Genomic DNA, 24338 nt, shown 5'->3' with positions numbered 1-24338 from the left:
GGCTGTTGGAAAGGCTACCAAGAAGGTGACCCCTGCCGGGTGGGCTTGCCCAAGCCGGTCCTCTAGACCTGCTGTCGGTGGCAACCCCACCGCACTGCATGTTCATGACCCTTTCTGGAGGGCACCGTGAGACAGCCAAGCCCTTGCGGGTCTCACCCGCCGCACTCTCCGCTTTTCCCTGCTGTGGGATAGGACGTGGACACCCTGCCTGAGAGGTGGGGTCCTGCCCCACATGGGCACTCCCGCCCATCTGCAAGATGTCGTCACAGTCCTCTGGGGACTCCCCTGCCCCCACCAGGGCCACAGTCCAGCCGGCCGTGCCGGCAGAGAAATGGCTCACACAAGATACTGTCCTTACAGCACATGGCGTATTTTCATCTTCACAATGAAGCCCTAAGAAAGAAAACTCCCAAGCGGTCCTTGGGGCATGAACTGTATTGTCTTGGGTTGTTTTCATTTCAACCTATTTATTAACACAACACGTTAATTTCAAATAGTCCAAGTGCCCACGTAGCATAACTCGGTAAAAAAAAAAAAAAGATGAGGCTTAAATCTAAATAAATAACTAGATGTAACATTCAACTTCCTGGAATAATCCAGTGTAATTGCCTTTGGCAGTATCAACCCTTACATACACACCAGCAGCTTCTGAAGCCTAATGCTGATGTTATGTTACCTAAATTATTCAAGGTTTGGTTACAGAGAAAACTTTTAGCAAACGGAGAAGATACGTTTGGTTTCCAGTGTACAATTTTTTGTTTGAAGAGAAGGGCTCTTCTGACCCTGTTGGATCTGCTGCGTAAAATGGGGCCACGCTTTGCACAGCAGGAACGCTCCCACCTCCAAACATGAGCCCGGCGCTATTTAATTGCCCCATAAGAATATGCAAGGTAAAACATGACAAGACGTAAAACAAGCCGGCTAAGCTCTGTTCAGCGAGCTTGCGTGCGAAGCTGTAGCCCCGGCCGTAGCCGAGCTGCCGCACGCTCCGCCAGCCCTGTGTTTATAGGAAGCACCCCTGCTTCCCACGGGATGTACGTGTATGGGTATGACAGCCCCGAGCCAAGCCGTGCCAGGCTACCGCAGTGCCCTACCAGACGGCCTCGCGGGGAAAGCACGCCAGGCTTTCAGCATCGCTTGTTTTTTCACTCACAGGATGATTTATTTCACAGTATTAGCAGAGTAAAAGCATGCTGGATTCAACCTCTCGGGGGACTGTGGAGTGACACCGTGTCCCTGTGCTCATGCAGACAACGGAGTGCCCTGGGGCCAGCTGCTCCCCGGGAAAACACACCCCACCACCGGGACTTGCAAAAAAGCCCTTGCAATAAGGATTTGTGGCCTTAAGGCGACTCACCTGCAGCAGAGACAGGGGGGTGGCTGCACACGAGGTCACCCGTGAGGACAGCCCCATGCATCCCTCCAGGGGCTGTCCCCGCTCCTGGGGGAAGGTGGAAGCCTTGGCCGCTGGAGCAGCTCTGCGCAGAGCTGAAAGCAGAGTATGTTACTAGGAGTACACGCATTAAACCAGTTTAATTTAATTAAGTTGATAACCCAGGTGCTGCCAGGTGACATGCACCCCTTTCCCATGGGCACAAAAGTCACCGGGGTCACTCAGAAGTCACCAGCCTTGCCACTGGAAAACACCAGCCTGGCACGCTGCTGCTCCTGAGAGGCCACGGCTGCAGGCAGCTCTAGGAAAGGGCAAGGCTGAGCCAAGGCTCCAAGATGCTTCATTTAAAAGGAGCCTGTGTACAGCTTCCCCTGCAGCATCCTGGCCCAGCAGCACATCCCCGCAGACCGGGCTACCACCCCGCTGCATTTCTGCAGGCAGGGGCTGGCAGCAGGCTTGCAGGACAACCACAAACAGCTGCTGCCCTAATGGATTAGTTTGGTCTATTAAGACAAAAATACAACGTAAATGGTGCGGCCGGAAGATGTGGTCCCAGGTGTGCCACGGCCTTCGCACACCACCTTGAGCAACTCTCCTGCACTTACCCGGTCTGACCATCAACACAGGACGCGCTGGTGCATCCCCAGGCATGTGCAATCACCCTTGACACCAGCGGAGACCCCCTTAAAAGAAGGCAAACCCACAACCCTCCCCGAAGTGATGCACAGGGCTTTCTGACTGGCAGCTGGTACCGAAGGGGGAACTGCAGCAGTAGCACGGGTGCATTCGCACGTCAGTGCATGTCCGTACACACCCAGCATCTCTTCTGCACAGCGAGGCCTGTCAGGACCCTGCAGGCTGCCCATGCCTGGGGCTGCAGCACATCCCTGGGGTAAACAAAGCTCTAAAGCCATCGCTGCAGACAAGGGCTGCGTCGAGGCAAGAGAGCAGAGACAGGCAGTGCCGTGCTCCTGGACGGCTATGCCCACGCCGGCGGTGAGAGCCCAGCCTCAGCCTGCCCACAGTGCCTCCCCACGCCGCTGCCAGCCACCCTTCTCCTGCCCATGGGACTGGGCAGAGACAGCAACCTGTCCACCCCTAAACCTTGATGGGCACAACGTCCAGCTGTTGCCATGGAAAATAGGTAAGGAAATAAAAGAAATATTAACACGTAGAAAAGAACCTCTCTTTAAAAAAAAAACAAGTCCGAAGCAAGCCATTTTCCAGAGTTTTGCAGAACAGCACCGTATTTGACACAAACTTCCCCTATGCATTTTGCTTTTTGTGTGGATTTGTTTTAAACTCACCATCAATACCTTTTGTACTGGGTAAGGTCTTTTCCCCCTCCAAATAAGACCTTAGCAGCAGGGTCTGGTTTTGGCTCCAAAGTAGAAAAGAAATACTGTATAGCTTGTATTATTTTCAAAACAAATAAACTATTTCAGTCTTTTCTTAGATATCCACAGTCAAATAACTCATTGTTAAGAGCTGGGTATTACAATGAAATCTTAAGAGCTGATTTTTCAATTTTAACAGCTTGCCCAATTACAGGTTTACTAGCGAAACACACCTTGCAAAGAGGAGCCCAGCCTACTCGGGAACAGCCGCAGCAAATGGTGTCACCGACCGGGCAGCAGACTTTCATCCCTCCATCATGCCAGCACGCTGCTTTGCATCTTCATGCTTAGCAGAGAGATTTTGGGGCAACCCCTGCAGGCTGCGGTGCAGCGTGCAGGCACCGCACCGAGGGCTCGCCGTGAGCCGGGGGGATGCTCCGGGGGAGGTGAGGTGGGAGGGGGCTGACCCCCCGTGAAAGCCTCGCTCCGACACCTTTGTCCAGACCTAAAGAAAAAAAAAATCTGGGTGAAAGCAGCTCTGTTCAGCCTGCATCCGCGCAGCCAGGGAGTTCTGGTGTGCTGCTCCGCAGCTGAACCTGCTGCCGTGTGGAGCCAGAGGCAAAGCTCCCACTGGCTTTGGTGGGGGCAGGATCGGGCCCCAAGGCAGGCAGCTGCTCTTGGCTTCAGCCTGGGGATTCGCAAGCTGCGGGTCTGCTGCCTGTGGCCGCCTGACTGCTGCTTGTTGTATTAAAAACAAGCAAAAACCCCCAAACCACGGTTTTGCCCATGCATATCACTGACATATATTAGAATAAATGCAATTCCGATCTGTTTTCAAACAGTAACTACTGGGGGTGCAAGCCTGCCCACTGCACCCCAGTAACAGCATTAATATCGGCATTTGTTGGAACTATTTTTATTATTTGCAGTGTGGCCCGGCCACAGACGGAGCAGCCTTACCTTGAGCGCTGCAGGGAGCAGGCAAGGGGCTGCCCCGGTGGCGCTGGGGCTGGGACAGGCCGAGGCCGAAGGCTGCCCTTCCTTACTCTCAAGGTGCCCTACTCCTTTGCAGCATGTGGAAGATGCACCTCGCAGGGGGGGGTTGGAGGCAGATGCAGCTGTGTGCTCCAGCGTGGGCTTGCAGGGGCAGCTCTCTCCCAAAGAAATGCCCGAGCCGTGCCTCGGCTCTGCCTCTTCCGGGCTGCAACGCTGAGAGAGGATCCCACACCAGGGAAAGCCAGCTGGTCCGGCCAGTGCCACAGCCCGGCTGGCCTCTGCCCTGCCACAGCCGGCGGCCGCTCACACTCACTGCCGCGCAGGGATGTGGCACAGCGTCAGCTCACAGACAGGGAAAGACATTTTTAAAAAAAAAAAAAAAAAAAAAAAAGGAGATTCCCTTCCTTCCTATTTCACATGCAGCAGTACTGTCAATGGACAAAACAGCAGCGTTTGGGCAATGGCACTCACTCTGACCCCAGGGAAAGCCAGCGCGGCTCTGGGCAGGGAAGGACCTGCTGTGGCCAAGTCCTGAGCCCCGGTGGCCCAAGGGAAACTCTCGTCGCCCTCCTTCGTATGATACCCGACCGTGCAGGACCAAAGGCGCTGCCTGCCCTTACTATGTGATGTCTTGCTTGTGCAGATAGCATCAGCTGGGTTTTATTTATCCCTTCTGATCCTGGTATCAGATTTTGCCAAAAGAAAGTCTAACGTGTTTGCTTAAATTTCCTGCCCGCCAGTCCTGTACATTTTTGGTACTTATGTAAGAGAAGAGCGTAAGCGTTGTGTACCCGTAACAGTGCAGGGTGCCTGCTGCACCATACGTGCACTGTGTGAGAGTATTTCGGAGAGGCTGACTGTGCGGGCTGGCTCCCCTTAGCCCCGGCAGGCCCCTGGGGCTCAGCGCGCTGCCTGCGGACAGGGTGGAAAGGAAGGCTGGAAGGGCAGGGTGCTGCGGGGTGCTGCCGGGGCAGGACAGGGCGCCCGCCCGCCGCAGAAGCACACGCAGCCGCTGGGCTGTGGGACGCCGTTCGGCCTTTGGGACTTCATCCCAGGGATGCTGTAGGTGCCGAGGTGCCCGAGACCCCGCAGCCGGCTCCTGCAGTACTCACCCGTGGGCAAGGCCAAGGGGCCAGGGGCGGTGAAGCGGCAGCTCCCCAGCAGCACCGGGACCTGACCAGCAGAGCGCACGAAGCCGGGGAGAGCATCGCTTGTACCTTCCCCAGCCGCCTCCCCGGGCGCCAGGCAGGCGCCGAGCCCCGAAGCCGCCGCGGGGCTGCGGGAGAGGCGGAGCCACCCCGCGGGAGGAGCCCGGAGCGCCGCGCACCCCGAGGACGAGCCCGGCGAGGCAGCCCAGCACCCCCGCTCCCCCCGCCGCGCTCGGCCCGGCGGCGGCCCCGCTAGATGGCGGTGCCCGCCCGCGCCGCCCCCGGCACCGGCACCGGCAGCCCCGCTCCCCGCCCGGCCACGGGAAAAGCACCGGGACCCCGGCACGGCTGCGCGGGGACCCCCGAGCGCCCGCCCTGCAGCGGGAGGCAGCGGCGATGTTGCTGCCCTGGAGGAAAACTCCCGGGGAGTAATTAGCGCCTCGGCCCCGCAATTAATTGCCAACAGGTGGAGCCACGCGTGCTCCCGGCTGCGGGGAATGGCGGCCGGGGCCCGGTTCAGCACGTCGCGTGGCCCGGGGGTTACCCGTGCAGGCCCGGGGGGCAGGCAGATTTTGGCTTTCAAGGGCAAGGGCGCTGATGGAGCGAGCGGCAGCAGAGGGAAGCTGGGGGAGTGATTCCAGCAGAGCCTACGAGTGTGTGTGGGGGGAGTAATCAGAAGGGAAAATGCAAAAACCGCCAGACCCTGACACCCACCCGTGCTCTCCTGACGTACAGGAGGGCCAGTGCTGGTTATCAGCCTCAGCTCTTCTCAGGAAGAGGCAAGAAGGCTCAAAGAATGCAGGGTTTTTAAGCGTATCCTATCTGAAGCTCCAGCCACCTTCCCCCGGAGCTGTAAAAGCTTTGCAGCAGGACCGGGTACTGCATGGCAAACTCCAAAACACGCGGCAGCAGATGCCGGTGGTACCCTGAGCCCCGTTCGCACAAGGCCGTGGGACTCCCAAGCTCTGACTTGGGCTCCTGCCTTGCACACCTTCTGCTTTGGGATATTTTCCCTGCCGGCGACCCGTCAAGCCACCCGCGGCTTCGTCCCTGCGATGCTCGGCCCTCGCCAGGGTTACGCCAGCCTGTGTGTGGAAGTGGGTTTTCATCACATGACCGAGCTGCTGCGTCAGCTAGCGCTCTCCCTTGCACCCAAAAATACACGGGTCTGACACGAAACGCACCCACTGCAGGTGGTGCCCGTAGGACCAGGCTTTCCCCCCGTGCCCAGGCAGGATGCCCCTTTACTGAGCCCTCCCGTGTGCCTCTGGCTGTGGTCCCACCACCCCAGTAATGCAGCGAGGCAGAGGGGACCCACCCCCGGCTCCCCAAGTGCTCCCTGCCCCAGGACACCCCGGGCTGGGGGCTCCCGTGGGCCCTGTCGCCCCAGGCCCTGTGCAACCCCCAGAGGCTCTGCCCACAGGCAGGGCCCGGGCCCCCCCCACCCTGCGAGCCAGGAACCACGCACAGCCTGGTAAAGGTGGGGGGCAATAAAGGCTCCTGGCAGGGGTGAGGTGGGTGGGTGGCGTGGAGCAAAGGGGAGGCCGGAGAGGGGCTAGGAAGGAGAAGGAGAAGGAGAAGGAGAAGGAGAAGGAGAAGGAGAAGGAGAAGGAGAAGGAGAAGGAGAAAGAAAAGGAAAAAGGAAAAAGGAAAAGGAAAAAGGAAAAGGAAAAATAGAAGAAGGAGGAAGAGACAGAGAGAGGAAAAAGACAGCAAGACAGAAAGAAAGAAAAGGAAAGACAGAAAGGCAAAAAGAAAGAAACGAAACAAACTCCAAAACACGAAAGGAAGACGGAAGGAAGTGAAGGACAGCGTGAAAGAGAGAGAGAGAAATAAAGGGTGAATAACATGCGGGGCGACACCAAGGATGAGCAGACGGAAGGACGGACGGACGGACGGACGGACGGCTGTGAGAAAGGCCGGAGGAAGGAAGGAGAGGCGGGAAGGAGAGCGGAGGAGACACGGCGGGGTCTCTCCTCGGCCCCAGCCCCCGCTGCCCCCACAGCCGCGGGGCCGCCTCGCTCCCCGCCGCCCGCGCCCCGGCATCGAGTAACGTCCAGGTGCTTTGAAGAAAATAAAGTCATTTATTGTCAAAGCATCCAACATACCCAGATAAACTATAAAGTTTAATAAATCTTTTCGAGAGGGGGGAGGGAAAAAAAAAAACCAAACCGGAAAGGAAAGGTAACACGGAACTATCGAGACTCCATTTCACGGGCACCAAGTGACACTCTGCGGCAAAGGGGCGCGGGCGGCGGGGGCCGGGCGGGCGGGAGGCGCCCGGTGCATGCAGGACCCCGGCCCGCCGCCCCCGCCGGCCCCGCCGCGCTCCTCCCCGCCTTTAGCTTTATATCTAAAATAAAAATTTACCCTGACATATAGTTATTATTACATCTAAACCATAAGTGCTTAATAATTTAAGTAGAAACGTATGACAAATGCATCAATATGTTGCAATATATGACATTTAAAAAAATGTATTTTTTAAGTCATTTGCTTTTTTTTTCTTCTTTTTTCCCGGTGCGTTTATTCTTTTTTTTTTTTTTTTTTTTCCTTTTCTTCCTCCTCCTCCTCCTCCTCCTCCGCTCCCCTGCCGCCCTCCCCGCCCCTCCCCGGAAAGTGAAAATGCGTGCATCGAAAGGAAAGGAACGGAGGCGGCGGGCGGCCGGGCGGGGGTCCCCGGGGCGGGGGGGTCCCCGCTAGTTGTGCGAGGTCATGTGGCGGGAGAGGTGGTGGCGCTCGCGGAAGGACTCGTTGCAGATGGGGCACTTGAGCTTCTCCTCGCGGCGCCGCTTGACGAGGGGCTCCAGCGCGTACTCCTTCTTGTGGTGGGAGCGCATGTGGTACACCAGGTCCGAGGTCATGCGGAAGGAGGCGTTGCACTTGGCGCACCAGTTCTGGGCCGGCAGGCACAGCGAGGTGAACGACGGCGGCAGCAGCGTCAGCGCCGACGGCAGCTGCAGCTGCAGCGGCCCCGCCGCCGCCGCCGCCACCGCCGCCGCCGCCGAGCTCTTGGGCCAGAAGGCGGTGGCGTAGAGGAAGGGGCTCTGCTTGGGCAGCCCCCCGCCGCCGCCCGCCCCGCCGCCGCCGCCGCCGCCGCCGCCGCCGCCCGCCGCCTCCCCGCCGCCCGGCAGCTTGACGGCCAGCGCCTCGGCGGCGTAGAGGCGGGCGGGGGCGGCGGCGCCGTCGGGGCAGGGCTCGCCCAGCCCGCCCAGCTTCTGGCCCAGCACCAGCGGCGGGACGTGCGGGAAGGAGCGGGCGGGCTGCGAGAAGGCGCTCTTCCGCTCCTCCGCCGCGCCGCCGGGGCCGCCGCCGGCCCCCAGCTGCGGCACGCTGGTGAAGGCGCTGCCCCGCGCCGGGCTGCCCCCCTCCAGGCGGGCGGCCAGCGGGCCCCCGGGGCCGCCGCGCGGGCACAGCCCCGGCTCCCCGCCGCCCGCCGCCGGGGCGGCGGGGGAGGCGCGCTCCTGGCCCTCCTCGGGGCCGCCGCCGTCGGGCTCGGGGCCGCGGGCCGCCTTCTTCACCTCCACGAAGGCGCTGCGCTTGGCCTCCCCCGTCTCCGGGCTGGGCGGCGCGAAGAGGCGGCCGCCCTCCTCCAGGCCGCAGTAGGAGCCGGCCGCCCGGTACTGCTGCTGCGGGGCGCACACCGGCTCCTCCTTGGGCGCCGCGGGCAGCCCCGGCCGCTCCGCCGGGAAGCGGCCCCGCGCCGCCGCGCCGGGGCCCCGCTCCTCCTCCTCGGGGTACCGCCGCTTGGCCTTCCCGGCCGCCGCGTCGGGGCCGCCCTCGGGGGGCGCCGGCCGCCCCGGGGACCCGCCGTGCCCGCCGCGGGAGTTCTCCAGCTCCCGCGCCAGGTTGTGGAAGTCCGTGGAGGGCTTGGTGCTGGCGGCGGCGCCGCCGCCCTCGGCCCCGGGGAAGGGGTGGTGGAGCGGCCCGCCGGGCTTGCAGTACTTGCCGGCCTCCTGCTCCTTGCCGGCGCCGTCCTTGCCGCCGGGGGCCTCGGCGGCGGGGCCGGTGTCGGGGCCGTGCAGCCTCTTGGGGCAGCGGAACCGGAGGTGGGCGGCGAAGGGCAGCTCGAACTGGAAGCGCTGGCTGCACTCGGGGCAGGCGAAGGGCGGCGAGCCTGCGGCCGGGCGGCCCCACGCGCGGGACGGGACACACGGAGAGGGGGGCACCGTCAGCCGGGGCCGGCCGCGAGGCTTCCCCGGGGGGGTGAAGGACAGAGGGGGCGGGGGTTCCCGATGCCGGCCGCCTCCCCCCCCCCCCCCCCCCCCCCCAGCGTCGCCCCGGGCGGGGATCCCCCCCCCCACCCGCCGCCAAGCCCGCCGCGGCGGCCCCTGGTCACCCGGGGCCGTGGGAAGGGGGCGCGGGGCGGCCGCGCGGGGCACCCACCGTTGCTGCGGGCGGGGGCCCGGGCGGGGCCGAGCAGCAGCAGCTCCGTGAGCTCCTTGCCGTACCACACCAGCAGCTCCTCGTCCTTGGCGATGCGGCGCAGGGAGCGGTAGAAGAGCTGCCCGCTCTTGATGTAGGCCTCCAGGTTCTGCTCCTCCCGCTCCCGCGCCGACTGCACCAGCCGCAGCCACATCAGCCCCTCCGACGAGCCGTTGGCCGCCGACGTGTCCACCTGCAAACCCCGCTTTAGCCAACGCGCACGGACAGACGGGCCGACCGACCGACCGACCGACCGACTGACAGGGTGGGGCTGGGCGGCCGGCGGGAGCGGCGGGGAGCGGCTCTGCCCTCGCCGGCGGCGGGGGGTCCCGGCCGCCTCGGCGGGGCCGGGGCAAGCGGCGGGCGGCCCGAGGGGGCTGCGCTCCGCGGCGGGGACGCGCCCCGGCACCGGCCGTCGGGGCGAGCGGGTTTGCCCGGCGGATGAGCGGCTCTTACCCGGAATATGTAGGGGACGGTGCGCTTGTCGGTGGACTTGAGGGCGATGAAGGCAATGCTGTCGTACAGGGACGTGTGGCTCAGGACGCAGGGGCCGAAAATGGCATTTTCCGGAATGTCGCAGGTGGTGTAAACGCTGGTGAAAATGTCAGTCAAGCACTGCTGGACCGTCTTGGCGTCCCCGTCCCATATCCCCCTCTGGACGCCGGCGTCCTCCATGCCTGCGGGCGGAGAGAGGGGCAGAGCGGAGACGTTACGGCGCGGCGTGCCCGCCGCAGCGCTGCGCGGAGCTGCGGCCGCGACCCGCCGGTAAAACAAAACCAAACCAGAAAAAATTACGACTGACAAAAAATTAAACGATAAAAAAGAGGCAGGCGAGCACCTTCACCCGTCTGGAAAAAAATAAAGGCGGCGAGGAGCTCCGCGAGCGGGAGGCGAGGTGCGGGGAAGCTGTCGCGATGATTTATTTATCAGCGAGCCCGGCTGCGAGCGCGACGGGAGCCGGCTCCGGGCGGCCACCGGGCAGGCGCGGGGGGGAAGCCGCGGCCGGGTCCGGTCACGGGCGACAAATCCGGCCGGACAAGAAGGGGCAGCCGTCTGCGGGCCCCCGCCCGAGGCGGGGAGCGGAGGTCCCGGCCGGTCCCCCCCGCGCTCCGCGGCCCCTGCCGGAGAGGAGCCGGGCCGGTCTGCGGGCTGTGACAGAGGAGCAGAGCGAATGGGTTTCAAGTGGCTTGTCATTGTCGCTGATTGCATGTCAGCTCACCTCCCGCTCCGCTCGACAAGAGGGAACGTATGTCTGCTCATTACCATAATCCAGCACTTTCCCTCCGAGACTTTAATTAAAAGCAGCAAGCAGAGGTAATTATTTTTACCTCGACACGCTTATTTATGGAAGAGGGTGAGCCCCGGCTCCCGTGCTCCACGAAGGGACGGATGCAGGCGGAGGCGAGGCGGGCAGCGGGCAGCGGGCAGCGGGCAGGACGGCGGCCGCCGGGCTGCCCGCGCCTCCCGCCGCGCTCCGCGATGCCGAGGCCGGGGGAGAAGCGGCGCGCAGGGCTGCGGGTGCCCTTGCCCTTTCCGACCCGATTAAGTGCAAGGCTGCCTTCCCCCCGCCCCATCTGGCATCGAAATCGTTCATTCGGGGTTCGCTCGGGAATAAATCCGTGTTTCTCTCGGTGCGCCCATTTACACCGGAGCCGCTCGCGGCGGGCACGGCCCGCCGAGCCGCCTCGCCCCCCCGCTTTCGGGAGACAACCCGGTCCCCGGCGCCCCCCGGAACTTCGCCCCCCGGAGCGGCGGCGTGGGCGGCGGGGGGCCCGGGCCCCCCCCCGGGAACGGGGGCCGAGGGGAGGGCGCTTTCGCTGCCTCCCCGCCGCCCTCCTCGTTACGGCGTGGCCCGGCGCATCCCTTCCCCGAAGGGATTATTTCGCCAAACGAAAGGAAAGGCAGCGAGCGGCCCCCGCCAAACTTTCCACCCGCCCTCGCCGGGCGCCGCACGGCCCCCCGCGGCCCCGCACCGCCCCGTCTCCCCGGGCCCCCCCCGGCCCCGCGGCGCTGCCTCCCCCCCCGGCCGCCCTTTGTCCGGGCCGGGCGGCGCCGGGGCCGCTCCCGCAGCCGGAGCCGGAGCCGGAGCCGGCGGGCACCGCATCCCGGGCAGGGCCGCCGCGCCCCGGCCCCCGGCGCGGCCATCGCCCGGCATTGTTCCCTCCTCCGGGGCCACCCCGCCGGCGCGGCGCGGCGCGGCGCGGCTCCCCCGGGCCGGGCGCTGGGCCCGGCGGCGGCGGCGCGGGGGGATGGCGGGGCCGCTCCGCGGTACTCACCAGGGAGAGTGGGAGTGCAGTCCTCGCCCCGACAAGTGGCACAAAGACGGGCTCCCGCCTCCGCTGCCCCCGCCGCTATTGTATCAGTGCCGCTCCATGGCCGGGGAGGCGGCGGGCCGGGGCCGGGGCGCGGGCGGCGGCGGGCGGGCGAGGCGGGGAGGCGGCCGGGGAGGCGAGCGGTGCAGATGGACCCGATGCAGTGAGTGACTGGCACACAGACACACACTTTTTGTTTGCTGCACATAATCTGCCCAATGACGCGTGACAGCCCACGTCCCCTCCCTTTAACCCCTTCGGGGGCTGCCCGCTCGCTGCCCGCCCGCCCGCCCGCCCCTCACCTGGCCCCGCCGCCGCCGGGCACCTGCGGGGGGGGCGGGCGGCCGGGGCGGCACAGGGCGCGTCGTGTCCCCCCCCCCCCGACCCTTCCCGCGGCAGCGTGCGGGGTCGGGGGCCGCCGCTCCGGCCCGGCCTGGCAGGGGCCGCGGGGCGGGGAGCCGGGGGGGCCCGACGGCCGCTCCGCCCGGCGCCGGGATCCCGGCGGCCGCCTTCCCGCACTGCCCTCTCCCCGGCCGGGCAGGGGGCAGCCCTCGGGCCCAGGCACCGAATACCTCCTCGCCGGGACAGAGGCAGGCGGGGGTGCCCGGGCGGAGGAGGACGACGCGCCCGCCGCGCTCCGCGGCCGCGGCCCTGCCGGGCTGCCGGCGGCCCAGGCGGGGAGGGCGCCCGGCGGGGGCCCGACGTGCGGCCGGACGGCGGGAGCGGGCAGCCCCGGGGCTGCCCGCCGGAGCCTTCCCCGGGCCGGCGGCCCCGCGCGGTCCGGAGCGGAGAGCGTCGCCGACGGGGCGGCCCCGGCCGCGCTGCCCCCGCCCGCCGCGGGGCTCGCCTCTCCCGGGGCGCGGGGCGGGCGCGGGCTCGCACCCCCGCACACGCGGGGCGCGGGCACTGGCGGACACGCACGCAGATGCGGCGGGCAAGAGCATCCGCGGGTGCTCTGTGCCAAAGTAAGGGTTCTACCGCGCGGGAGAGTGCTTACCGCTTCCTCCCTTATCGCCGTCATTTCGGATACAGAACAGATTAAAAAAAAAAATTAAAATCAAATTTAAAGCCCCCTCGACTAAACAAAAGAAGAGACAAAGCGTGTTCCAGAGGCGAACGGAGCGTCGTTTGCAATCAGAGAGTGGGCTGATATTTGGCTTTCAAATTCACTTATCCTCTCCATAATTACGATTTTCCTTGCATTAGGATTAAAGGCTGCATGTAATATGCTTTCAACATTTATCTTATTAATTCGACAAAACACAGCGGCTCCTAAAACGGAGACTGTCATAACATTAAAAATATGGGAGTCTGTAAAAATTTGGATCTCAATTCCTGCTTCAAAGGGGGTTTTTTCCCCTTTTCCTGTTTTTTTTTTCCTTTCTCCTTTTTTTTTTTAAAATGCTGCAGCTCTTGCTGTGTGATATAAATTGTCCGAATGACTGTCATTAGTAGGGGGGAAAGAAAACCTACGCGTTATTTTTATTCGCGAGAATTTTAAGGGACACGACGGTACATAAACTATCTCGAAATTGCTTCGACATTATCTCAGCTACCGAAATTCCCCGGTACTAAAAAGGACCGTAGCGGCATTCACGAGCGTTTGTTCAGCCTCGGATGCCACGGTACAAGCGGATCCCGGGCACGGCGTCGCCTCAGCCCCGCGGAGCCGCGCCGGGACGTTCGCGGGCTCCCTCCGTTTGGCTTCGCGCTTCCCAGTGCCGCGACCGGGGAGCGCCCACAGCAAACCCCGACCCACCCCGGCTCCCCGGGGGAGCCCGGGCCGGTGTCCGCGGCGCTGGGAAGCCCGCCGAGCAAAGCGGGCGGCATCGAAGTCGGCGGGTTTGGGAGGCAGCCGCTCCCCCGGGCTCAGCGAGGAGCGGCACCGGGATTTTGGGGGGAAACGGTGACGGTGCGCCCGGGCCCGATCCGGCTCCAGCCCCGCTGCGGGCCGGGGGCCCGGGCGGGGCGGAGGGGGCCCGGCCCGGCCCTAACCGGGGAGAGAGAGCGCGGCTCCCGGGCCGCCGGCCCCGGCCGCAGCCCGGCGAGGCCTCCGGGCGCGCCGCAGAGGCACTGCCAGCCCCGCGGGGCCCGGCGGAGGCCGCCCGCCGCCTCCTACGAACCACAGCAAACCCCCTCGTTACGTTTATTCCTCCAGTTTATTCTTCCTCGCGTTTATTCTTCCAGGAAACCTCCCGCGGAGAGCCACGGGCGACCCGGGCTGAGGAGCCCCAGCCGCCTTCCCACGGAGCCCCACAGCAGCCGCCCAACGCCGCCTCCCCGCTGGTTCCAGCCCCCAGAAGCGCAGCCCCGGCCCCGCAGCACCCGCCGCCGCCGCCGCCGCCCCCCCGACGGCACCGGCCCGGTGCGGAGGCGCCCACCGACAGCGGGCTCCCGCGGAAGGGGACTCTCCGGCAGCGGCCGGGGCAGGACCGGGACTCGGAGTCCCACGGACACGCGGGGGCCGACGGCCGTCCAGCCCCGGGGGGGGCGGCCCGGGCTCTGCCGCTGCCCAGCTGGGACCCCGACGGGGGGACAGGGCGGCTGCGGGGGCCGGCGGGGTGGTGATGCTCGGCCACCAATATCCCTTAACCTCTCAGAGGGAAGTGCCAGCTTTCTGCCCGTGATGAATTACGGCGGGGTTGGCTGCAAAGGAGGGAGGATCTGGCTCTCTGAGGATGTCAGGGCACCCTCCCGGCTGCGCTGGAAGAGCCTCCCCGGATTTCACCCAGGAAGGCGAGGGGGAAAGGGGCCAGGTGAAGCTGCGCAACCTGTGCTCAGAAACACTCCTGCATCCCTTGGGAAATGCTGCCTCAAAGTTGTGACGCGCGCCAGGCCTACAAATGTGCAGTTACTCCTCTGAGGAGACACACACACGTCCGCAAGTCAGCTCACAGGTGACTCTACTATAAGTCACCCGTGAAATAAAATCGCTGAGAAAATACGCAAGTTCCCAGAGGCGCACAAGCCCAGCCACAGTCGTTCAGGTGGTGCCAGGGGACCGTGGGGAGGAGGGACGAAGGGATGCCCAAAGCTGCCTTGCTCCCGTCTCTGCCCGCTGCTGTCAGAGGCAAGGCTGACCTGCGGTCCTCGCGGGGGAGCACACGAGGTGGAACGGAAAAGCAACTCAGAACGAAACGTGCAGCCACAAGCTTTCCTGGTGCCTGAAGAAATGCAGGCAGAACGGTTCCCTTTCCCTGAGACAAACACAGTGGCTAGGCCTCTGTAGACGAAATAAATTGGGGCCTCAGCTGAATGACAAATCATCCTTTCTGCATTTAACTGTTACCAGGCTTGTGGACGGCGCCTTTCCTCGGGCAGTCCTGTACCAGGGCGTCAGCAGCATCACTGCCACGCTGCAGACCAGCGAACAGCGGCACAGAGAAACAGTATTTCTCCCACCGGTAATCCTTGCAAGCAGGCACGGGGATCTTTCTGGAACTCCTCAGCCCCACAGCCAGCTGGGATGTTTCCCCAGCACCAGGCCCTCGCCAGGGCCGAGGCGTGCCGGCAATGCCTGCCCTATCTCGGTTCCAGCTCGGCTCCCAAACAAGCCCGTGGTCCCCGTCCCTTCCTTTTTCCATCAGCCCTTCAGCCATATCTCACTGACGCTTGCAGCGGTGCCTGGGACCCCCAGGTTAAGCCACTGCCATGCTACAAAACTGTAGAGCCCTTTTTGCCAGGTGCCAGCTTTGGCTGTGGTCCACCCCAAGCAGGAGCGAACACTCCTGCTCCCCCAGGAGCCTCAGGCAGCCACAGCAGGACGCGGCATCCCTTCCCTACCTGTTCTCTCATGATTCAGAGATGCCATAAGCACCTCAGCTATTTCTTCAGCCCCTGATGGTGCTTGAACTTCTCCTGTGCTTCTTTTCGACAATACACAGAAACTAGTTGGAAATATTAATTTGTATATTCACCAAAGGGTCACAGAAATTTTTTTATAACTGACCAGAAAACAGACCACTGAATGTAACACAGGGTGGTTGGTTAACCAGCTAATTTATAGCCCCAAATCACTTCCGACTTTCTATCTCAAAATTATTTTTCTCAACCACGGCTTTCTGTTTCTCCTCCTTACTTGACATGATAGTAGCACTGAAGTTTAAAACCTGGGAAGCTTTCACCTAGCTTTAGCTTCCCCAAAACGTTTAACAGCCTGATAGAGGATGTTAAGGGCTATACAGGACAGGAACAAGAGAGAAACGAAATGGGGAAACCCCTCTAGGACTGAAATCTGCTTCTGCCTCCTGTACGCCCTTGGGCCTTTCCATCCCTGTGTGCCACCGCCAGCGTCCCACACTGGGGCTGGAGCCCACCCAGCTGCACGGCCCTTGGTCACCCTCCAGCTTCGGCGTGAGCCCGTGCAGAAACCGAGACTCCATGGCCGACACGCCGTGGCCGGCGGCGAGCGCCGAGCCTCCGCGGGGGCGACCAAGGGATGGTGCAGAGAGCTGCTCCCCGGGGAACACGGTCCCACAGCCCCCGGCCCGGGGGCTGCGCAGCGTGGGGTGCAGTGGAGCCGGGCAGCGCTAGGCTCCCCTTCCTTCGGGAGATCTGGGCTCTGCAAGCGAGCGGGCATCTCTCTGGTGGCCGCACGGCCTCGGTGTTGTCGGGTTTGTGAGGATGTCACTCAAAACTCCCCACCGGGAGCCTGGGTGGCCGCTGTCCGGGTTACACGTGGACGAGCCTTGGCAGGAGCCGGCTGCCCAGCACGTTCCCATCGGGCGGATGATCCGCATCTGGGGGATGGTCTTTTCCTTCCCCGCGCAGCCTGTGGGGCTGTGAAGGCCTCCGCTGCTCCAGTGAGCGACAGTCCCTAAAGTCTGCAGAGGTTTGCTAAACCCTGGCGGGGAGGGGGTGGGGAGAGCAGTGAAAGGACAGACAGACAGAGGGGGAGGGAGGGAGGAAAGAAAGAAAGATGCAGAGGATTTCAGCTCCCGCTCTGCTACAGCGAGGTGACGTGGGGTATGTGAAGGAGCCTGAAACTTAAAAAGATTTATTTTCTCTAGTCATAAATCTCATCCCGTTGTTCCTCTGACCAACCAAGCATGATAAAGTCCTTTTCCATAAAGTATTCAGTATTAAAGCCACAAAGCTCACCCAATCAGTAGCCATCTGCTTCTCCCATAACTGCTGCTCCAGAAGCAGGGAAAAGCAGCCAGAAGAGAAAGGGCACCACTGTTACGGCTCCGGGACAAATGAGGAGGCACTGAATAGCAGTCGAAACCTTTAGTTTGCCTTGTATATCTGTATCTATAGAGACAGAGAAAGAAAGGAAGCATTATATTGATACAACAATTGTAAAACAAAAAAAGGAAGAGGCATCTAAAGGGCAATACAGCAGGCATCAGAGAGCCCCACGTAGAAGGGACGCTAACAGATTTATAGAAACCTTTAATTGGTTTTCAATTGAAAGATAAAGAGGCCGAGGAAAAAACCGGCAAGAGCGGCAAAGTGATCCGTGTGACACTCGTGCGTCGGCGCCCGGTCTCCCGCAACCGGAGCGTTTCTCATTTTGATGCGATGTCCCCGGTATCGACCCCCGCGTCCCTCCCCGGGGCATCCCACCCAGCCCAGCCCAGCCCAGCCCAGCCCAGCCCAGCCCCGCTGAACTTGACTTTCAGCCGGCTGGGAGGGAACCCCCCCGCCACTAGACGTGTCCAACGGCACACCCCGAGGGTCACCCGGTGCAGGCGGCAGCCCCGGGACACCGGGTCCGCCGGCGGCGAGCGCCCAGCGAGGGCGGAGGGGCCGGGCGGCTCCCGGCGGGTGCTTCGGGGCTGCCTCTCCTCGGGGGCGGGGACCCCACCGCTCCCCGCTACCGAGTAAGAGTTGCGAGGGGGTGGAAGTGGGTCCCGAAAGAGGCCGCAGAAGCGGGGCGCGGCGGCCTGAGCGGGGGGTGCCCAGGCCCCGGCCGGGGCAGCAACCCCGGCGGAGCATGGCCCCCCGCCCCTCCCTGCGGCCCTCCCCCGGGTAACGAGAGGGTTAACGCCCGGGCTGTCCGGTGCCGTAAGCGCAAAGCGCCCGGCCGAAAATCCCCGCCGCACCGCGCCGGCGGCCTGGGCCCCGCCGTGCGCGGGGACACCTCCCCCGGGACCGAGGGGACCCGCGCCGGCACAGGGACCCGCGCACCGCCCCACGCACGCCCGGCGCGGCGGCGGGCCGGGCTCGGCTCCCGGGCCGGGGAGGCAGGCGCGGCGCGGGGGGCGGCCCCGGCCCCCGCCCGCCTCGGCGGCCGCTCCCGGGGCGCGGGGGGCTTCGGGCGCGGCAAGGGGGGACCCCGGGAGTCTGGGGGCGGCCCGGGGTGCCGGGTGCCCCCGGCTTTCCCCCGCGAGGGCGGCCGCTGCGCAGGGTGACTGCCGCCTTCCCTCCGGTGGAGGGCAGGAGAGGAAAGACGAAGCCGCGGCTGCTGCCGGCGGCGCGATCCGCGTCCCGGGCCCCTTCCCGCCGCAAACCCGGCGCCCGGGGGAACCGCGCCGCGCCCGGCCCTGGCCCCAGCCGCTCCGGCCCCGGGCACGGCGGGGAGGGCGAGGCGGGAGCGGGGGGGCTGGAGGGAGCAGCTGGGGCCGGCTCTGAGAGCACAGGAAAAAGGGTGGCTTTTTTCGTTTGTGGTTTGTGCTTGCTTGGTTTTTTTTTTTAAGGCCCCCGGCCCATGAGGGAAACCGGCACAAATACGCTTTATGCGCCCATTGGAGACGCGGGCGAGGAGCGGGGGCCAGCGCTGCATCGCCCTCCCTCGCCCGGGTTTTGTTTCTCTCTTGCGAAACTACGAGCGAGACGGAACGCTGCGCTGACGGCGCAAGTTAGGCTGTGGCTTTTCCCCAGGACTGTCGTGTCCAGCAGCACTGTATTATGTCAAAAATCTGGCATGGCAGCCAGTGGCACATCTGCTAGGTGTGGATGACATTCATTAGCCAAGACTCTCTGCTAAACGGCCTGCCAGAGTCTCAGCAGCAATGCCCAACGCCAGTCACTCGTCTGCTGCCAGCTCAAAGGCAATCCTGCTTCAAGGATGGCTTCTTTCCATGCTGGCAGGAGAAGCAGAGGAAACAATGCATGTAGATGTTTGGGATGCGAGCGAGGTTGCACATGGGAGCAGCAAGCAGATGTAGCAGAACAGGAGATGAAGTTGTGAAGTGTCATTTAATAATTGCGGCACACGGGAGATGTACTGGCAGATTGAGGTTTAGGAAGGGAAAGCGTTAACACCTTTCCCAGCCACAGGGCAGACAGCGGTGGAGGCTTTTTGAAAGGAAAGGTAACGAGACTCATCCAGCAAAGTGCCTGTTTCTGCCCGTAAAGGATATGCAACGTCTTCAGCAGGGGAAGACTGCATGTCAGGACAGCCCGGAAAAGAAACCGAGGCCCACGAATGTGTCAGCGTCACACCTCTTGGCATCCGTAAGCGTGGGTTTGAAATCGAACTGAAGCAGCCAGGGTGGGCTTTGAGAGGCCGTTGTAACTGAATTGCGCAGAGGCTTTCTTCCTTGTTTCGGGGGGTGGGGTGGGGGTGTTGGGAAATAAACCCAAGCAACTTTGAAGCAGATTTCCTGTGTGTGAGCTCTTCTAAACCCCATGAAAGGGGAGGCAGGGCAGGTCTGCAGCACCCACCTCTCCACTGCCTGGCTGCACCGAGCCCAGAACCGTCCTCCTGACCAGCCACCTCAGGCACGACCCGCTGCCCGCGCAGGGGAATGAGCCGCACCGACCTGCTCAATAGTCAGCCTGACTCCGGTTGTCCTTCCTCTCTGGAGGTCTACCCGCTGCAATCTGGACAACCTCCCCGCTTGTGACTTAGTGGGCTCAGTGCTGGTTTTGACATTTTGGTTCACAGCCTAAAAAGGGCAGCTGCATAACCGGGGCAGGCTGGGCACTCACCGCGCTCTCCGTTGAGTGATGCGGAGGGCAGAGATGGAGGGAAGGAGCACCTGCGCGGCACTGCTACTTCCGTCTTTCTCTGGGAAGAGAGGCTCCGTTTCCCTCTGCTCACAGGTCCTGTAAAGGTGCTTCTTCCTACAAAGGAATTAGAACACCTTGAGATGAGATGGATGTAAAGATGTTAATCTTCCCCTCTTGTTCCTTTCATAAAACTACAACCACCTAATGAGGTTTGAATTTGAGCCAGTATTTGGTTCCCAGTGAACCCAGGAAGCAACCTCAAATAGGTGCTCAATGAAAGCTTCCCTCATCCCCCTGCCTTCCTTCCTTCAGCTTCCACTCCTACTTCTATTTCTGTTTACATCCATTCACATTTAAGTAGTGGTTCATAAAATGTGTAAAATGCTACCTACACACAAGAGCGTACAGTCCTTGCCTCACAGATGAATTTCTATGACAGCCTCTATACCTTATTTCTTCCACTACTTTTGCTCACGCTGTGAAAGACGGCTGGTAGGTCGCAGTGCCTTTTCTAATTCTTTCAGCCGGTCAAGGAATTACGGGCTTTTTCCGCCCAGCGTTGGCCTCTCTGCAATTCCCTGTGCTATTAAATCTCCACATACACCTTTCTGCAGTCCCCCAACAGCCCCGCCTCCACGCTTGCCCACCAGGCTAGCATGCTGCACCCTGGTGGTGCCCATCTCTCATGCCCCGCGTGCTCTGCCCAAGGCTTATCGGACAACTCTTCCCATAGCCAGCGGTTGCGGCTCCCCCGATGTCCCCTGCCCGGCCATCTGCGGTACAGGCTCAGCTGCAAGCCCTTGTCCTTTTAGCCTTCTGCTCCCACCTCCCTGGGCAGTCCCTCTGCTCCAGCCGTATTCAGGGTTGAGCCTTATTCACCTTCTGTTTCTGCACTGGGTTTGTCTCTGTTCTGGTTAGCTAGTTGCAACTAAGTGTCTGCACATTATAAGTTATTTCCCCAATTTACTACTTTTCATGGTTTAACACTTGCTGTACCACACCAACATACTTTTGGCACAGGCTGTGTGAATCCCCTAAGGTACCATCCTCAGGCGCTGGAACCGGCTGTATTTTAAGAGCAGGAACCAAACAGAGAGGTAGAGATGTGATGCTTCTCCCCCCATCTCCAAACATTATACCTTTGCCTAAACATGTGACTAATCCCATTGGATCTATTGCCGTGCTTCAAGTTAAGCCTATTAAGTGTTCACAGGGCAGGGGTCTCCATGCAGAGGTGGCAGAAGAGAGGGGAAGGGGAGAGCAGGGCTCTGCTCCGGAGGGGAGTCGTGGTGGTCAGAAACACCGCCTTGCTCTCCTTCCCCCCCCCGAGGCCCTGTTCTCCTTCAGCTGCTCCTGGTGCTCTACGCACCGGCATGGGGCTCCCCTCGGGGTCTGGGGTTTCCAGTGACATCAGCTATGCGAATGCAGTAATCATTAAGGCTGTCAAGATGGAGGGAAAAAACATATTTTAAAAACTCTTGTCAAAACAAAACCCCAATTTTATTTTTTAATTCCAGGTTGGACGTGGTGGTCATTGTGTTTGAAACCATCTTTCATTTTATTTTCAAGGTGTTTCTCGCAAGACTCATTAAAATTGTGTTCATCGTCACTATTTTTGGACAACTATGTGGGAGAGAACAGCGTTGTCGCTGCTCCTACAATGACGGCTCTGTGCAGAAAAGCACTCGTGCATGTGTTTCCTTCACTCTCAAAGGATTTTAAGCATGTACTTAAATTTAAGCCTAAGTACTTTTTGGAACAGGGAACGTCTCTTAGAACTGGGCCTTGATTCAAAATCTGTACGTCCACAGAGCTCTGTCTCTTAACTCTTTGCTTTAAGCACTAGAAAATCTCCTGCCTCAGCCGCACAAAACCATGTCACACCGTTTGATACATTTCTTGGCACGTGCACATTCTAATTCACAATACTACCGTTTCTTGCCCTTTTTTTAGTTTGCTTTTCTTTGGGTGCTATGTATTATGTTTTACTGTATGCACTACTACATACTGCTTGCACAATGTTTTGCATGATCTAATATTCTTTGTTCAAAACTGCAAAAAAATCTAAATAAAGACTATAGTGTGTCGCATCAGTATAGACATCAGCTAACGTTTTCTACGGCATATGGTACTTCAGAAGCCATATGTACCACTGTTTAGTGATTCTGGCAAAGAGGCACAGAATGGTGAAATCCAACTGCCAGGATTTCTGAAAACAAATATGTAAATGCTCCAGTGCTTTTGTTATTCATAACATACCTCTAACACAGCACATACAATATGCTGTTCATTCTGTAACTAGTATACTACTAAACTATATTTGCTTCAGTTCTCATTTGAAAAGATTTTTTTCTTCTGTGTACGATTCCTCCATCCTTTCTATCAAAATGAATTTAAATCGCGATTTAGAAAAAGCACTTTATCTATTTTAAAGGATGCACTTCGGGGGGGGGATTGTCTATCTACGCAAGGGTCTCATATCAGAACAAAGACAGACATTATATCAGCAGTCTGAGAATGCCCGTTATAACTAGCAGAATGAAAGCAAGAAAGGAAACCGCATTTAACGAGATCAGTTGTGCAGAGTGAAGTCTGTTCAACCAGGAATAACCTCCCAGGGAAAACCGGTTGGTTGGCCCCGCTCACAGGCTAATGCAAAGCCAGTAGGCTGACAAATCCTTTGGGAATACGCTCTAGGAAACAATACTTGTGAAGGAAACAAACGATTGCAGACATGTGGTCGAAGGTAGGTGGCAGCCGCCAAACTCTGACCTGGGGTGGGATGGGTCCTGGCAAGCTGGGGCTCTGTCACCGGCCCAGGAGCAGAGGAGGTGCTCCACGGCCATGGGATTCTCCCCGGAAGGGCCAGCAGCACCGATGCTGGCACCTTTTGTGCAGCAGCCTGAGAAGCCAGAGCACAGGCGTTAGGGCAGCACAGAGCTGCACGGTCTCGCTCTCATTTGGGTGAGCATAACTTGCCAAGAGTCCGTCCCAATGCTCATGTAGAGCATTCCTGCATCAGGAAAGGCGCTTCAGACTCCACCGGTGAAGGCAGGAGCGCTCCTTCCAGAGCCAGCGCAGGCGGCTGAACAGGAATCAACACCTGATTCCCATTAACCATCTCTGGCAGCACTACTTTGTCCTGCTCCTCATCTGCAGAGAGCCTGTCATCTTCGCCTGAGATTTTGCTATGATGAAGTACTTCAAAATGTTGCTATTTAACATTCAGCTTCACTATTCACAACAAACATTTTAAAATTCCCTGTCGCCACGATTGCCTCCGTCTTTCGGTTTATCGGTGTACATGGAGACTGAGATTATGGGACTGATCAAACATGTTAGCAAGTTGTTCTGCGGCTCACTCCTGCCTGGTCTGAAGCAAGGCTGTTGTAAATCACTGTCACGGCCAGCGCTCAGTACCCCTGCGGCTCTGGGCAACACCAGTGAGCCAGGCAAACCTCGAGCTGTCTGGGGAATTAGAGGAGGGAAAAAAAATAGCAATGCCTCTGATAAACACGTGCCTTTTCCATCATCATTTCTGTTACCTACATTGCCGAAACCAAACAAAAAAAAAATTACTCCCCTGCACACCTTCTCAGCAAAATATCGTCACTCTACAAGTTCTTGAAAAATTTCTGCCATCTCCACACATGACATTATCCAAGACACACGGGTGCCTTTCTCCCAGGAGATCAAGGACTGCTCTTCCTTTCTTCGCCAGTCTTGAGCTCGAGCACCTCGTTTCAGCAAGCACCACCTCCCTCACTGGAGTCTCATGCCCACCACAGCCTCTGCTTATCTTTCTTCCTACGCACATAACAGACCTGCTCATTACCTAAAACCTCCTGTCAAGTCCCCACTATATTATCCTGACCTGCAAATAGTCTGGGTGCCCAAGCAATTCCTTTTCGGTATTTTTTCCCCCTGCGATGTTAACCAGGATACCGCTTTCCTCCATTGAAGTTAAAAGAAATACTCTGTTATCAAGCTTAAGCTAGAGCTCTGGGTGCAGCCAGCTCTTTCGCCTCTAAACGCTCACTTTTTTTTCTATTCTGTTGCAGAAGAAAAACTTAAAACTAGCCTTTATCTTTTCCTACTTTCACAGATCCTTCAACCAGAACCTGTTTTTTCTGTTCTGTTCTAGCCAGCAGGTGATAAAAAGTTGCCATAAGAAATTTTGGCCTTGAGCATAAGTGCCTGGATTAGAAAAAGAGACAATTAGAAAGTGAAAAGCAGCAAAAAGCTCCTAAGCAGCCAAAAATAAAAGAACAAACAAACATACAATCTGGCTATCAAAAAAGCCACGTTTTTCCCTTACTGCAGGAAAAATAAATGATGCGGCAGTCACAGAATATTTTGAAAGATAAGAAGTCTATGAGGAAAGGAAAAAACCAGCAGTCCAACACAGTCAAAAAGCTAAAGCTGCTGACAGCCCTGAGAAAATAATCTGAATAAGCAAAAGGGGCTACACCACGATCCGGGGGCATGCCAGGCTGCTGCACGAAAGGAAGCAACAAGAGAAGCCGAGCGGCTCGCATCGTGCTGCCGCCCGATAAGGCATTGCACTAATCACGCAGCCACACGGCAAGACAAACTACACAAAGGGAAGGGAGCCAAAAAAAGAGCGCCTTGATTGAACTGGTTCATGTACGCTGGCATTTATGGCAGAGCAAAGGTCAGCCCTGTATTACCTCTTGTGAATCCCTCTTGAATGAGCAGGCTGGTGATTTAATGGGCTAAGAATGAAGATTTATCAACACACCACGGGCTGCTGGCCCTAACTCTTAACCCACTGGCAGAGGCTTTATTTTTTATTAAGGGGGGCTAT

General features: G+C 60.1%; 2 protein-coding genes across 2 annotated transcripts in view; both read right to left on the bottom strand.

Annotated features, from left to right (window-relative positions):
* BMP3 (bone morphogenetic protein 3) overlaps positions 1–3995 on the bottom strand; it is a 293614-nt gene extending 289619 nt beyond the window's left edge. The window contains exon 1 of the mRNA XM_075501377.1: positions 3691–3995. The gene's annotated coding sequence lies outside the window, so the exon portion shown is untranslated. The remainder of the gene's footprint in view (positions 1–3690) is intronic.
* Positions 3996–7517: 3522 nt separating this feature from the next.
* On the bottom strand, positions 7518–11894 carry PRDM8 (PR/SET domain 8). Its single transcript, XM_075501372.1, has 4 exons — positions 11576–11894; positions 9756–9976; positions 9261–9492; positions 7518–8991 (listed from the first exon to the last, which is right to left on the bottom strand). Exons 1-4 carry the CDS (start codon positions 11817–11819, stop codon positions 7574–7576), a joined length of 2115 nt encoding a protein of 704 aa, XP_075357487.1. The 5' UTR covers positions 11820–11894; the 3' UTR covers positions 7518–7573.
* Between the last annotated feature and the right edge of the window lie 12444 nt (positions 11895–24338).

Source organism: Mycteria americana, chromosome 4, assembly GCF_035582795.1.
Source record: "Mycteria americana isolate JAX WOST 10 ecotype Jacksonville Zoo and Gardens chromosome 4, USCA_MyAme_1.0, whole genome shotgun sequence".
NCBI classification, from domain to species: domain Eukaryota; kingdom Metazoa; phylum Chordata; class Aves; order Ciconiiformes; family Ciconiidae; genus Mycteria; species Mycteria americana.
The sequence above is the reverse complement of the archived record's forward strand: the minus strand, read 5'-3'. Positions and strand labels throughout refer to the sequence as shown.